The following is a 16622-nucleotide window of genomic DNA, read 5'->3' on the forward strand; positions in this document are numbered from 1 at the left end:
CTCATATCTTCATTATTGTTAATGTGCTAGAATGATAAATAAACAGTGCAAATGTACCTTTGTCACAGCTCTTAAATCTATAAAGACATTTTGTTTTCAAAGCTTTCATGAAGTGTGAAATTTGCATTTTTGCAGTACTGCGTGATTTGCCTACCTGAAGAAAGCTTTTTAACTGATTGAAGTAGTTAGGGAGCGTGAGACAAAAGAGAAGTTGAAGAGAAAATAAGCTGAATATAGTCCTTATTAAATAGACAAGGCAAACAAAAAAAAGAGGGGCCCATCACAAGCAAACCTACAAAACGTAACAGGTTTGGATTGTGTGTTTTTTAAGGCCAAAACACTTCAAAGATAGTTAATCACAAAGTTTAAGATGCCAAAATCCTTTCTAGATCACAAGGTTCTTTATGGTTCATCACATGTCTCTTCCTAAGGCTCCTTACCCTACATTTGAATAGAAGCTTTGAAAAAAGGAAATGGAGAAGTTAATATGGAAACAAGGTCCATTTTTGGTACTGCATGTGTCATGTGTATCCGTGTATTTACATATGTAGTTTTGTGTGCCTTCATTACATACCAATTTATTTCCCCTCACAGATAGTGAAAAATGCCTAAAAAGAAGACTGGTGCTCGTAAGAAAGCCGAGAACCGTCGTGAACGTGAAAAGCAGATACGGGCTTCAAGGGCCAACATAGATTTAGCCAAACATCCTTGCAATGCTTCAATGGTAAAATATCCTTAAGTGGTTTATATTACAATGCTTGATTTTAGATTCTGTAAAACCAGTGATAAAACACTGTATTTAATGCCACCAGAATGTTATTCTTCCTACCATCTTTCTTTTATATTTAGGGTTAAATTTGCTTCAGAGATACAAGACTTGGATAAAAAGTTTGGTTCCTAACCAGAACTTAATTCAGAGTCTCTGTGAGGTCTGAAATGTTTACATATTTTACCTAGAGTAAAAATAATTACCATTACTTTATTTCTTTTATTTAGGAATGCGATAAGTGCCAAAGGTGAGCATTTTTCCCATTCTAAACCCAGTAGATTAATATTAATTGGCTCCAAACATTTGTTTTTCCTTAACACATGCTTTTTTTTTTCCTCCCTTCCATGTACCCAGGCGACAGAAGAATAGAGCTTTTTGCTACTTCTGTAACTCTGTTCAAAAATTACCCATTTGTGCGCAATGTGGTAAGTAGAAATAATGAAGGAAAACATGCTACCCTCAGTCCCATTTGTGGAGTTAAACTCATGGCAGTTGGGTACCTTTGTCTTAAAGTACCTTTGTGATTTTTGGAGTAGGTTCTTCTAAGTCTGCTGTGAATATCCTCCTTGAAAAGAGATCTTGCTTGGTCATGCGCTAATGCGTGTGCCTCTGACCCCCAGATGTTTGCAAGTCTGGGTCATGGACTTGTCTTCAGTATTTGATCTTAAGAATTTGTCTCACTGCCTTTTAGGGTTGAGAACATATGACTGACCATTTCCCTAGATTGAATACATATAGTTTCATAACAGCAAAGTTAAAAATGCTCTGACTGCCAGCAAGGCACCAATAAATACTGCCTTTTAGGGGTGATATAATTTCTGATCTGTTTCATATTAATTTAAGCAACAGTACATTATTCACCTTGTATGGTTTTAGAAATAATATGAGCAGCCTATTACGTGATATGTGCTAGAGGGCTGATGCTTTGAAGTCAGAAGAGGAGGACTCCTAGTGACAGAACTTGGCTCAGAATCAGGCTAAAATGCCCCCTTTTTAAGCAACTGCTTGCTTGCAGTTGTTAATCTGTTAATGTTAGTTTCATACTTAGAGAATTTTGTTTTACTGTTTCAACACATCCTTTCAGATTTTCAATCTGTCATGAAACAATTGGGCTGTTTTTTTGTTTGACTCTCTGGCTTCTGACATCTGCAGTTTCCAGTGCCTTTTCTGGGACTTGCAGATACTGAGCATTTCTAGAAGCCAGGCTGTTAGTGTGCAATGGCAGTGTGTCATCCTTCATAAATCTGCCTTCTGTCATCAGGCAGTGCAGTACTAAAAATGTGCTGTCTATCCCACAGTATATTATACATCTGAAGTTGAAGCCTTTGTGTTGAATTCATCATAATCTGCAGTATGTTTCTGGAGGAAAAGCATTCCTAATAACAACCACAAAGTTATATTGAGAACTAGTGTTTTCCAAGACAAAAAAATCATTAGAGCTGTTTGATGGTGAATCAAGTGTTAGGGACAGCCCCTATAAACCATCAGCATCTTAGAGAATTCCCTGGGGGATGGAAGCAAGGTGGCTGTATTACAGTGCTCCAGACCCAGTAATATCCACACCACCTCACATTGCCCACTACTGGTCCTTTCTCACTCTAAGTGCCATTTGCTGTCTGAGGTGCAATTTAATGCAGAACTCTGCTGATGTTAGGATTTTAATTACATTCTCAGAGTAGAATTGGTTTGGTCAGCTCTGGAATGGGTTTGCAGGGAGCACCCTTTTGTTAGTTTCTCTAAGCAGGCAGTAGCAGAGACACCAAAGGAGTCTGTGGCACAGCAGCCTATAACAGCAGTAAAACTATTGCCTAGACTAGCTGCAAGATTTGTTTTTGCTTGCATAAATGCATACAGAGCATGATCTTCCTTGTAGACTGTTTATGTCAGAGGCAAGGAGTAAAAGGAATGTTGTACTTGCGTCAGAATGACTTAAGTGCAGACGATGGCTTTTTCTCCTACTCATCCCTTGCATTTGAAAGGAGTTCTGTTTTCTAGGAAATAATCTCATATGGTTTTAACAACCACCACCACAACTAGTTGTGTACTTGTAAGCAATTAAATCACCAGGAGTACTTTTTTTTTCAGAGGACCTCATACTCATCACACATGTTGCTTTTATGATAGGATAGAACTAGCACCAGTTTAAAACACAACTTTTTATGATGTTATTGTTTGACTTTCTCCTTTATTTTGTTCTCTCATTTGTTTTGACATTTGAAACTCTTGCCAATGCCTAAAAACATACAGCAGGACAACACATTGCCTCATTATCTCAGCACTGGGCCAAGAAATTGTGGCTGGAAACAGACAATAATTAATTTGATCTGAGGGAGATGTGAAGGTGGGTTGCAGATTGCAGGCATTTGTTTGCATTATTTTTACCTACATTTACAATTAAGTGCAGGCATTTGGTTGAAGTACTGCTGTTGTGTGAACATTCCTTCTAAATTTTTAATGGAATTTTCTTGCTTGCTTTTTTTTTTTTAAACAGGAAAAACCAAATGCATGATGAAGTCTTCAGACTGTGTTATAAAACATGCTGGTGTGTACAGTACTGGACTAGCAATGGTGGTATGTATATAAAATTAGCTTTTTTGCACTATGAGGTTATTCTGTGCAAATCTTTCTGGAATAAAATAAAACCAAATTGAAAAATAACATGTACCACACGAAGATTTTTTTTTCATCTTACCATTAAAAACTGATTTTTCCCTTATACTGGTAACCTTAATTTTGTGGTTTTAGATTCAGCTTCTGCAAACTCTTGACACACGTCCTAGATGCTAACAGATCTGCATTGATGACAGGCCCTAAGCACATGCATTAACAACACTGGAGCTTACCTGCCCCATAGCCAATTCCTAGTCTCCATTAAAATCTAGGACCATCCTGTAGAACCTAGAGGACTTTTGTTGCTGTCTTACCAATAGTCTCTAGAATATTGAGATCACTGGATGGAATCTGTTCCATGACATTAAGGGGGGATTTTTTTAAAAAGCAAGTCATTTGGGCTCTCAGCAGAGGTAGTCATAACTTCTGACCTCTGAATTTTTGCTCTTGGAAGGACAAGTTAGTTGTTACTCTGTTCTGGAAAGCAAGGCATGGCAAGGTATTATAGCCCCTGGATTAAATGCTGTATGGACTAACCATCTGTCCTGTTTCTGCCTCCAGTTGGCAGTCAGCTTCTCAGTACCACAGCTAGCCTTTCCAGTCAGATATTCTTAAGCTCATTCTGTGTGTTCACTAATGCAGTATTTTTATCAACAGTTACTTTGGTTTCCCCATTATTTTCTTATCTTTGCGTGCACATAATGCACATGGTAGTTTGTTACACAGGGACTGAGCAGCCATCTAAAACGCTACAGTTAAGAGGCAGTTGCTGTATAGATCTTATAGTTTGATCAAAATGCAAATTAAAGGGTCTAACTTACATCTAATGAGTTATTTGATCTTTGCTGTCTGCAGAACTTTTGTCCTAATACAGCATGGCTTAAAATCTAAACAAGTGATTTCATCTGTTACAATCTAGTGGCATCTTTCAGGTCTTTTTTTGAAATGACATTTTTACCAGAACATTATCATTACTTCTCTCAGGCTTCAGCTGGAGGACACAATTTTTATGCATACAGTACAGAGGAGAGCAAGTTATTTTGCATTACATTTAATACTGCAAAAAATAGTATCAAGCAAACAAGATGAACTGTGAAGCAGCTTGGTAGGAATACAGATGCAGGTCATGCTCTCTTGCTCTACTGGAATGAACCCACCAAGAGAATGGATATTTGGGATACTTAATGTCACAGCAAAAGAGAGTCCTTTTAGGCATTGAAGAAGTTCCAAAATATGTTTCTGTAATTGCAGGGTGCAATCTGTGATTTCTGTGAAGCTTGGGTGTGTCATGGGAGGAAGTGTCTCAGCACACATGCGTGTACCTGCCCTCTCGCAGATGCGGAATGTATTGAGTGCGAAAGAAGCGTGTGGGACCACGGTAGGTTGCTCACATTTAAGAAAATCTGAACAATACTTTTCTCCTCATACTTAAGTTTTTGTACCTATATTTTTAATGTTTTTAATCTTCACTCATTAGTCCTTTCAGTATGTTTGTTGCAAGCCAGGTATGGACCTTATGCAGTGGGGAAGGTAAATGACCTGCTCAAGAAAAGTGTGCTCATTGAGGCGATGGTTGTGTTAAGTATTAACTGCCCTATCAGCTGAATCCTTAAACAAAATTAAGCACTGCATCAGGTTGCCAATACAATTTTCTGCTTTCTCTACTCCATTCACCTGTGCTAGCACAGGTATTTGGATTCCCAGTTGCTTAACAAACCATACTGATCTCTATTGGTGGAATCCTTTAAAGTGTTTATTTCAAGTGTGAAACTGAGGTGAGGGGGTGGGAGGGGAGGAGGCTGGATGAGAGAGACTGATCTAAGAAAAACACTTAATGCCATATTCAAACTAAAATTAAGAACATTTTAGTCAGAAGTAATGTTTTCTATTTATGCTGCCTTGTATTGTATGATGTATTTTTCAGTGTAAAAATGAATGCAGTGTGTAATTTAGGACTTTAAAACATTTGTGACAGAAGAAAGAACTGGTCTTCAGTCAAAACTACCACCTAAATTGTATGCAGATCAGAACTTGTTGCCTATGCCCATCGCTGATTATTTCACCTTGATACATCTTTTAGGAGGCAGAATATTTGCCTGCTCATTTTGCCACAATTTCCTCTGTGAAGATGATCAGTTTGAACATCAAGCCAGCTGCCAAGTTTTGGAAGCAGAGACATTTAAATGTAAGTTACTTATCCATGCTCCCTTTCACCACAGCTAAGCAGACTCTCCAGTTGTTTCCTCTGTGCTACAGAATACTCTCCATCACAGTTTCCAGATAGATTTAGCCACCCCCGGAGGAAGGAGCCTATGTTTCTTACGTGCTTGCTTTTGAAATCCAGTTATCTAGACTAGAGCTTTTGTCTCCAACCTTCCATGTCAGATTGTACACAGCAGTTGTTTCCCTGGCCTCCCATGGGAAGTTGCCTTTGCAGGAGCCAGCAGTCTCTAAAGTTGCAGTGTTGGCAGTGGCCAAACTGCAGGCACTGCTGATGCAGCTTTTTTACTCCCCAGGCAAGAGCAAGCTCTCTGCCACCCTTCTGACCCTTTGATAAGCTCTTTATAGATACCTGTTCTCACAGAAAACAGCTGCCATAAATAATATGACCTCTGTAGTCTGGCTAAACTTTCCCAGATTTCTATGGATGACCTGTATGTTGGTGAACGGTTTGCATCTATTTTGCAAAAGGTAGCTGAAGACTGTATCCTTTGAACTTCAATTAATTATATGGACAGAAGTGAGGCTGGTACTTGTAAGAGAACATGATGGCCTTGCCTGACTTTCCTAGTCCACTACTCGTCTCTGGCTTAAACAGAGACACTTTAAGTTAAAAAAACACAAGCCACAAAGAAAAACAAGAATGTACATGTCTAATCTTCTGTAAAAATATTTTTCTACCCACCATTAACTATTTGGTTTATCCCATGAGAAAAGCATTTTCCCCTTCCAAAGCTTGTATACATTTTATTTTTACTATAACATTTTCACTCATTAGTATAGAAATTCAGGGTACTCTTTGTCATGTGTAAAGCTTTTATTCAGAGCTGACTAATCTTGTGTCCCAGTTTATTTCTCCCAATTCAGAGTATTTGTTGATTTCAGTGTTATAGTCTGTCTCTTTAGAAATCTCTTATCTCCTTTTCATCTCCCATCTTTTTGGTTTTTTTCACAGCCAGCTATTTTCTAGGCCTTGATTAGTTTCCCTTGATAGATTCTGCTAGGATGTCTTCCTGCAGAGCAGTATTGAAGCAGCAGCAACTGTTCCACAATGCTTTTTCCATGACTGTTGGAAGCTTTTAATTCACAGATGTGATGTCACACCCTGAATAGAGTGGGTTTTTGAGGGTTTTCACTTTGTTCAGTGTTTCATGGTACATAGAGAGACAGGATTTTTTTATCAGTTTGTGGCAACAAGATTATAAAACCTGAACTTCTACAGAATTAATGAACTTCAAATGCAGTCATGTAATTGTAGTCTAAATCCCACTCTAGCTGTGAAAGGGTTCTGTTGTTTTCCATCACTGTCTGAGAGGATTTTGTTAAAGATACTCGAGAAATATTTGAATATCTATGTATCAGCATTTCCAATTCCATCTTTAAATATGACAGAGCACTAAATCCTGTGGCTGTCCTGGTCATGTGAAGAGCTCATGATATTACTTCAAAATAAAAAAAATTGCTGTCACAGGGATAAGGTAAGCTGGAATGGAATCAGTAATTGCACAGAGACTGATAAAATACCTATTACTGCTTCTTGAGGAAGAACTTCCAGCTCTGTGTTGCCAGATCCTGTGTTGCCTTTGCTACACTCCCTCTAGTGGAGTAAAGAATCTATTTGAAGCTTCAAGGCAAGTTAGATTGTGAGCACTGGTTCTGCTCTTTAGCTCATGTGTCAGCTACAATTCTTTAAGACAGATTTTCATGTCAAGTTGTGTGCAATAAAGTGCATTTCCACAGAACATGACAGAAAATACAGAACAACTGTTCCAGCTCTGGAAGTTTGCAAGCTTTCAGTGTTCTTACATCCCATTTAAATGAGATAAAGGTATTAAAGGCTGCCGCACCATTGTTTAAAGTGACTGTAAAATGCTAGCTCTCCTTTTGACATTGTGAGAAAAGAAAAAGCAAGATGATCACTTAATACCAAATTGGTTCTGAAACTTCTGTTTGTAAAAGTTCGGAAACTCAAGAAGTAGTTAAAATTTTTCCCCTCTTCAACTTTGTGTCAAAAAATTACCTTACTGCAATGAGGTTTAGACTTAAACCCTAGCAAAATGATACTGTATTGTAAAATACAAGCCCCAGCCCTGTAGTAATTACTTCTTCCAGAAACTTGGCTGTGAGGTCTCCCTGCTCATATCAAGGGGGCTGAAACCTGATGATCTTTAAAGTCTCTTGCAACCTTAACCATTCTATGATTCTGTGATTCTAAAATGACTGATTCTTGTTGCTGAAGTGCAGTTGTGTCAGGGAATTAAAAATTAAATGCCTCAATTACATTATTATATACTTTTACAAGGTTTTAAGAACATCACAGATCTGCAGGGTCCAAGTACTGAATTTTACTTATTTTCTTCACCAGGTGTTTCCTGTAACAGGCTTGGGCAGCATTCATGCCTGCGTTGTAAGGTAAAGACAGTTGCAAGTAGCTATGATTTTAGACTTGTTCACTTTAGCCTCCAAGGCTGGAATCAAGCCTTGTCTTGTCTTCCTCTGCATTATTAAAAAATATGTATACTTCTGTATTAGGTTTGGAGGCCTGGGGGCTGATTTAGAGAGGACAAAAGGGCTTTTATCTGGGATTGCCTGTTAAGCACAAACCTATGTTGTGCATCCTTATGCCAGTTGAAGTGATCTTCACTTGGTCCAATCCTATGTGTTTAACTTGGGACTGTACCATGTTTGGGCCTTTTAAAAAAACCTCAAACAAATCCTTGGTCATGAACAGAATCCAAGGCTTTGGAATATGTTTTGGTCAAGGGTAGAACTAAGGTAAAGTTTGAGGTTGTTTTAGAGCAGTCCAGCATGATCTGACCAGAAAAGACTACAGCCTGGATCCAGTAGAAGTCATCTCCACAGCTAATCCAGTTTTACACATGCACAAGCTAATTTGTTGATACAAGGCTTTTGGTTTTACACACCTCAATACACACCTTAATTTTATAAAAAAAAGTTCCACCTGCTTCATTGTCAACATTGCCCAGATTTCTCCTGGTGCTGGTTCATTGCCTGCTCTTACTCTTCTTACCCTCCATATATTCCCCTGCAGTCTCCCATGGCACTGATTTAATATTCCAAATCATTCCTTTCTCCATATATCTTCACTGGCACCCGGGTGCTCAACATGTGAAATTTCCATCTCTAATTCTTGCCTTCAGGTCACTACTTAGTTACATTCTGGCACAAGTCTCTGATTTTGTTTTATTTAAGCTTTTCAATGTAAAGCAAAGTTTGCCAGGCTCCTTGTGGGCAGCACTATAATCCAGTCCTTTAGTATGTTTGTTTCTCTACTTGTTTATCAGCACTTTTATCCAGCCTCTTCCTCAGGAAGCCATGAAACTACATTCAACACAGAAGTGGTTGCGTTGTGCACAGACTCCAGTTCCACTGCAGATAGAGCTCATTAAATTTTAATCCGAACCAGAAAATTGTACTGTTAGACACTTTATTTGCTTGCTTCTTGCTGAAGAGTGTGCTTCTATGATTAAAACATTTAGCCTTTTTATTCTCCTTTCACCCCACAGGCTTGTTTTTGTGACGATCATGTGCGAAGTAAGGTTTTCAAGCAGGAAAAAGGAAAAGAGCCTCCCTGCCCTAAATGTGGCCATGAAACTCAGCAGACAAAGGATCTGAGCATGTCAAGTAAGCCTGTTTCTCTAGCTAACAAGCTGTACAAGTACCACTGGTGTTCACTGTTCTGCATAGGAACACTGAGTCAAGTCTGATTAATTTGTTTTGCAAAGCTTTGCTGCAGTGGTTTTGGGAAAAACTGTGTGTCTTAGTTCTAGGATTGAGCAGCCTCTCATTCTTAATCATCAATTGATTCCAACACAATGAAAGCTTTCGTTCAGTTTGAGATTTTAGTTACTGAATAATTGCAAAAAATCACCACTTAAGCCTTTATTTAATCTACAAGATGGCTCATGAATTTCAGAAGCGCCGTTTGACAACATGCACACAATCTACCTGAACAAGTCTTGAATAGATCACAGTACATACTGCAGCTGTGAAGCACATCCAATCACAGGTTTTCTTGACTAGAATACCTAAGGTTTATCCTAAAACCTAAATCATACTCTGGGGGCAGTTATCATTTATACTAACTAGGAGGCAGGCTGGTATACTGTGTGTAGCAGAAAGGTTCTGAGGTTCATTAAACCTGAAAATGCCAGATGTAGAAAAAGGCTGACTAGCATTGTGCACTCTTTGCTGAGGAGTGAGAAAAGATGGAAAAAGACATGTCAGATGCTCTGTTGAAATTGTTGAGGGGTGAGGACATGATGATTTTTCTCTGCCTGCAGCACGCTCTTTGAAGTTTGGCCGACAGGTTGGAGGTGAAGAAGCAGATGGAGCTTCTGGTTATGATGCCTACTGGAAGAGCCTCTCCTCCAGCAAGGCTGGAGATGCAGGTGATCGTGACGATGAATATGATGAATATGAAGCAGAAGATGATGATGAAGATGACAATGATGAGGGTGGGAAGGACTCTGATACCGAGACCACGGATGTATTCAGCAATCTGAATTTAGGAAGGACCTATGCTAGTGGATATGCACATTACGAGGAAGCAGAAAATTAAGTTTAGTATTTTGGCAATTTATAAACACTTGGAAGTAGCTTCACTCGAGTTGTTTACATGCCAGTAAGATAGCTCAGTCAAGTAGTTACATATCAAAGTTGGAGAGTAAAGTGGAAGTTCTGCAGTAAGTCCAAGTGAAGGTGTGGGTTGTTCTTTTTATATAAACCAATACTGGGTTTGGGTCTGAGGGAGAAAAAGAGAATCTTTTTATTCCCCTCAGGAACAGAACAGGTTTGTCCTTGAGTTACTGAATATAATGGTTTCATGCCATTTTCTTGTATCAGTACAGGAATATAGGGGAACAGTGCAATTTGTTTCAATTTGCTCATCGGAAGTTATTTTTTACAATAAATTTGGTAACAGATTTCATAAAGTTACTGTAGTGGTGGGTAGGTGACTTTTTTTCATCTGCACAATAAAAGTCAACTGCATTCTTTAATGAATTGTCATAAATATTGATCTCCCTTGAATAGCTGCAAAGCAGGTTGTATACAAAGTGTAAATTGACACTAAAATAACTTAATTGTTTCTGTAGGTAAGGCAGATCAATGTAGTTCTCTGTGTGCCTGAACGTAATGTTCCCAGCATTTTTAGTAATAGATATTTATCAATGGTGCTATATGCAGTCATGACAAGAGCACCCCAGATAATAAAAAAATTATTGCAATAAAAATGTTGGTGTATCCTCTCCACCACTGAAATCTGTAAGACAATTTCTCATTAGACTCATTAAATCAAAAAGAGACTGGTTTCTTCTGTGCCTAGCCTTCAGCTCTTTTCTTTGTACATTATACTAAAAAAAGTTATAGGACACAACTGTATATGAATTGATAAAGGAAAACAGAGGGGAGTTTGATATACTGGTTCCAACACTGTTCTATGTAAACGTTCTACTACTAGACAACTGATCAGCACATCTGATCTGAGGAGGCGACACATGAAGTGTGTGCAGTCATTCTGATTTGGAAGTCAACATGTTAATTTCCAGTCTGCACATCTAAGTAATGTTATTTAATTTCCTCCTGTAGGGGAATGTTGAGGGGATAGCAACTTAGCAGACAGTTGAAGATACAAGGACAGCCACTTGAAGTGTTACTCCAGCTTTCTAAAGGCCATGCTTAAATACAAGAGAGCTATTTCTTGTTACCTGTCAAATATCTGACCTGATTATATAGTTACTTTTGCAGTCCTTTCTCTACTGTTTCTTTACAGCCAAAGGTCATATGTTGGCAGAGCATACTCTATTGAGAATCATCTTTAATGATGTTAGGATTGCCAAATGAGCATTTCCTAACAAAACAGGATTGAGGAACCTGGCCTTGACACTTTCCTCCTAAATGCCTCTCATACCAAATGCATTAAAGAGCTGGAATGCATCCAAGACAAAACAAACTGACAGAACGGAACTTGGTTATGGCAGCTGAGGGGAAAACACTCTGCTGGAAAGAAGGATGTGGCCTGATCAATGCATGTCAAGTGTTTGCCTTCAGAACTGGAGAGGAAGCCATTTAATGCAGTCTTAAAGCCAAATCCCCTTCAGAAATTTAAACTCTCAGGCTATCCAGTTTCATGTGCTAGCAAAGACCCACCCATCTTAAATGATGTAGCTGATAGATGTCGTGATTAGCCTTTTGCAAAAGCAAGCTCAAAGTGAGGGAAATGGGATGCTTGCCAGTTGAACAGCAATTACTTATTTGTGAAGTTGGCCTCTGTGATAGAAATTCTGCTCAACTTTGTAGTCCAAAAACTGCCCCAGCTGAATCCATCTGTGGCTGGTCAATTCCAGCAATTCCTATGCTCCTTTTCTATTTTGGCTGATGTTTCAAACACAAAGCAATTATATGTCTGTAGAAAGTCTTCTGAAAGACTGAGGGGAATATGTGCATTTCAGCATCTACCTAAAATTACAGCTGCTTCAGTGCACTTCATTAATATTATTACCTAACTGCACAACATTCCTCTTTAAGGTTTTGGCTCTTGAATTAGATTTTTTTCCCATATGAAATCTGCTGCTGTCACTGGCTGTGCCAAAGGCTGCTGACGTAACAGAATTAATCATCATAATCAGAGTAAAGAATTATTCATTTTCTCATTGAAATGTCCTTGCACTGATCCTTGCAAGATCAATCCTCCAGAGCTAATGTGTTTCTGTGAGAGTGTTGCAAGGGAAGGCCACAGCACTGTCCTAACAAAAGATGCTCAGGATACCTGCTGTAATTTAGCAAGGTCACCCCCCAATGGACAGAGGCATTTGCTTGCTTTTTCTTTGTACTGCTGTTCATACCACTGAACATGCCTGTGCTATGAACCTGGCTGGAAATAGAGCCCAGGTATTAGAGCTGTACTGGCTGGCCTTCAAGTGGTCAAAACAAGCATGTTTAAGCTGCTTTAAAGTAATCTGGTGGATTCAAGCTAGAGCAGACAAACATGAGTGTTTTCTATTAATGGAGTTGGTCAATTTGTGACAGGATGGGCAGGGTGTGGTGCTACTTTCTTATCCTTCTCTGCTTATTTACTAAAGTTAAAAGCATGTGGTCTGTTGGGGATAGATCCTCAGAGCTTGCTTTCACAGGAAGTACATAATTTTGGTTGTCTTAAGGTAAACAGCAGGAACAGGATGAAGTAGAATGAGCAGGTATCCTAGCTTTACTGAAAAACAGGTCTAGGACAGATTTCCAGTCCTGTCTGCTCCATTTATCTTCATTGCTATTAGCCTATTTTGACGTGTCATGGAGGAATATTAGTAGGACACTGACAGGGCACTATGCCATCTCCACACCTAAAGTGCAAACTGGTGCTTCATTTACTTGGTCTTCTGAATTCAGCAACTGATTTAGGTGTTGCTAAATGTGAAGATGAGGATGCTGTGGTACTGATGACATAAATTTTACAACTCACAGGATTCTCATGCTAGTTCAGATGCTGCCAAAATCTGCCAAGTACGGGGTGACTGCTGAGCTGCTTCTGTCAAAGGTTTTTCAACTCAGTAGAATCCAGGATTTAAACCCCACACAACTCCACCTTTTGAAAACTGCAGCACTGCAGGGTGTGCTTCCTGATGGGGCAGGAGTCAGATAAATAAAATCCCGAGACTGAACATGGCATTGACTTTTCCTTTGAAAATCCTGTCCCTGATAAAGGAGAGTCTGAGCTGAGAGAAGGAGAGTTTAACATATAACGAGAAATACTCGAGAGTAATGTATAGCACTCCAGGAAACCAAGACCTTGATAAAGTCTTGCACTTCTGGTTGGTTTTTTTTGCATCTCCATGATGACCATTTAAACAATGCTTAAGTAGAATATGAATCAAAATCACAGTAATATTTGTACCCATAGACCCTAAAAAACAAGAGCTCCGGCCACCTCTGTAAGCTCTTTTCTAGCATTGGTTTGTCATGATAACAACATCAACTCAGTATGAATTCATTGGGTGCTTACATGTATCTAATGCATTAGGTGTCATTTAGCACCTGTGACTGGAAGTCTTTTGGGCAATCCTGTTGTAGGGTTGCTGGTTTTGTTTCCAGCAAATTCATGTGAAGATTATAATGTACTGAACAGTTTTGATTGCCAGTTGATCAAGTAGTAGCATGCATTTTGCAGAGAACTAGAGGACAAGCTTAAGAACTGCTCAGTCCTATTTGTTCAGGCAGAAACACATTAGCATGCCTTACAAGACATCACATGCAGCTGTCCAGGTCCTGGACCTGTTTTCAGTGGATCCAACAACAAAGCTCCCACTTAGGCAGGTGGGAGTATTCAATAAAAATAATCTTTAGTATCGATCAATCATAAGATGTCAAGAGGTGTTATGGAACAAAACATAAGGATAAGCTGAACTGAGGAAGATGGAGCAAAGCTCAGCATGAAGTTAATAAAAATATTTCTTCTAAATTTTAACAATTCTACTCAAACATTTTCAAGACTGAAAGAGGAAGCTGTTTAAAGCAGGAAGAGATAAATTCCTGCAAAACTTTTAACAAGATGTAGATATTTCTTATTTCCTGAAAGTCTGCACATAGTCCATAAATATTTGTTAAAAACTCAAGGCAATTAAGACAGAGAAATTTTACAATCCTGTTTTGTAGGTACATAAATAGAAAACAGTAACTGACAGAATCTGAGTCATTCAGTTGGCAACAGCCCCCTGCAGCTTGGACTCTTCATCTCCTACCCATGAAACTAGAGTAAACATTTTATAACTAATGACACTTGCTTATTAAGATTATGTGCTGTAATTAGCTACCACACATCTGAAATTTGAATCAGGGCCTGTTTTTTAGCTTCCATAGCCAGGACAGACAAAATCAGCACAAGCACGTTGCAAACATGGGGATCTTTCAATGAAGAGGCACTGGTTTCCCTTTGCTAAAAAACCGATAGGCTCACAAACCTGCACTTCATCTTCTGCAGCTGTTCACTTGATTAGGTACTCATGCAATATGGAGGGGAAAAAATAAAAATCATATTTCAGCCTCTCACCAAATGAGGCAACTACTACCAAGCATGCAGCTTTGCCACTAGTTTACAGCAGTCCTGTTTTTAAGCCCTGCACTTTCCTTTTTTTTAAAGGAAAGAGAAGCAACTGCCAAGCAAGAGAAAGCCTTTTGTAGCTGTCTCTACTCCTTTCTAGCACCAAAGTATACTAAAATGACTCCTGCATTCTCTTTAGCCCCACTTCTGAATCCAGCAATTCTTCTGGTGTTCCCCTAACTTAACTGTAAGTGGAAATGCACTTTTATTTCCATCTGAAATTAGGAACACCGAGTGTCTACAGGGCTTGAGCAGTATTTTGATTTCATCATGAGGTTACTTGATATCTGTTGTAGATTTTCATATTACAAAGCCACTGAGTAAGTTTTATTTTAGTTTTTTATTAGACAGTTAAAATGGCAAAGACCCACAATTTATTTTGCACATAAGAAAAATATTTCCCTGCTATAGTTGCCAGGTGCTCTTCCTGCTGTTTTATTTTTGGCATAGAGAAAGAACTTGGTTCTTTTGAAAGTGAATCACTGCTAGTCAGGCACATAAACCCTTGGGCTGCCTCCGATCTGATTTAAAATTCAGCACCTTATTTTGATAGCAAAGACAAGGATGAGACCCTCTGAGATTTTCCCACTAGCAGGGAATACACAAGGACCTTGCCCTTGATGTCAGCATCAACTCCAAGTGGTGTGCTCTCCTGCCAGTTCAAGGTGGCAAAAGCTGCAATATGACCTTTCACTAGATTACTTTGCAAGCCTGCAGAAACCCACATGCTGCAGCCCCTGCCCCTCTTTGAAAACACATTGACTGGAATAAACAATATAAAGCTGAATCCCATGAAGAAGGGATTTTCAATCTGCTCGTTGCTCAGGGATAACAGAATGTGTCCATAGGCTTATATCAAAGTCATATTACTCTTTTTGTTCCTTATTAATAAAAATAATAAACAGTTGAGTGTTGATTTAAGTGAGGAAAAGAAACAGCAACAGAAAGATAAGTAAAGATGCTTACCTATCAACAGCTGACTGAACAGTTTGGAACAGGAGAATGTAGAGATAATACCATATGCTCACAATTGGCCTGTACATCCACATGTAAGAGGAAGGTGCAGAAAAAGCCAAGAAAGCATTGAAGGGAGCTTAACCTCAGGGGTTTTGTTTGCCAAAGTATTCACAGTTCCAAGTGAGCTTTAGAAAAGAGCACCACGGATTTTCTTACTATGCTTTTGGAGCACACAACCACTGCTACCAGATTTAGAACTTTAGGGATAATTTATAAGTTAGATGGTAAATTGCATTCCTTGTATATTCTTTCCACTTTCTTGACGTAACATGTACTTCATAGATCTTACTGTGACATTTACATGCCAATACTGTATAAACACACTCCTCTGGTTACCTGCAAAAGTAATTTCTAAGCAGATAGTGCCAATACAAAACATAGCAGGTACTGTCTAGGTAGGTATCACACCTTCAGAACAACACTACTGTTCTTTTGTCCAACACTTCACAAAACCATCACCAAATTAACAACTTTCCAGCAAGCAACATCTCTTGATTGACTTCTGTTTGAGTAAGTTTTAGCCAACTGAGGGTATGCATGTGCCCAACATACTGCCAGCACTGGCATGCAGGTATACACCCACCATTCCCTGGGCTCTGCCAGGGCTGCTGCACCACAGGCTGCTCAAACCCGGCCCCAAGCTCAGCTACAGAATGTGAGGACATAAGCACAGGAGCTTCCCATAGACCTGGGTAACCACCCTTGAAAGCACCAGAGTTCACTGACAAGAGAAACCCTTCACCCCCACAAGCTTTATCTCTCCTTTCCAGGCCTGTGAACCATCTCCTCACATCACTGCTAAGCTCTATCTGACCATCACATTTTCCTCGTAGAAAAAGCTAAATTATCACTCACCCACAGGAAAACAACTTCAGGCCAGAACACCAGCCA

The 16622-nt window shown here is 39.1% G+C and overlaps 1 protein-coding gene across 1 annotated transcript; it reads left to right on the top strand.

The window, feature by feature from the left end:
* The first annotated feature begins 553 nt into the window (after positions 1–553).
* ZNF330 (zinc finger protein 330) lies at positions 554–10450 on the top strand. The gene is made up of 9 exons (XM_010008927.1): positions 554–724; positions 997–1016; positions 1124–1194; positions 3261–3340; positions 4631–4757; positions 5460–5564; positions 7965–8011; positions 9127–9244; positions 9904–10450. The coding sequence occupies exons 1-9, from the start codon at positions 605–607 to the stop codon at positions 10179–10181; spliced, it is 966 nt and encodes a 321-aa protein (XP_010007229.1). The 5' UTR covers positions 554–604; the 3' UTR covers positions 10182–10450.
* Positions 10451–16622: the final 6172 nt, after the last annotated feature.

The sequence above is a fragment of the Chaetura pelagica genome, unplaced genomic scaffold (genome assembly GCF_000747805.2).
Source record: "Chaetura pelagica isolate M959 unplaced genomic scaffold, ChaPel_1.0 scaffold221, whole genome shotgun sequence".
Classification (NCBI taxonomy): Eukaryota; Metazoa; Chordata; class Aves; order Apodiformes; family Apodidae; genus Chaetura; species Chaetura pelagica.

Bases quoted from the DNA above. Each gene is read 5' to 3' on its own strand.
- ZNF330 (XM_010008927.1), top strand. From the start codon at position 605: ATGCCTAAAAAGAAGACTGGTGCTCGTAAGAAAGCCGAGAACCGTCGT. The intron at 1,195-3,260 runs GTAAGTAGAAAT...TTTTTTAAACAG, and splicing joins ACCCATTTGTGCGCAATGTG to GAAAAACCAAATGCATGATG. The intron at 3,341-4,630 runs GTATGTATATAA...CTGTAATTGCAG, and splicing joins GTACTGGACTAGCAATGGTG to GGTGCAATCTGTGATTTCTG.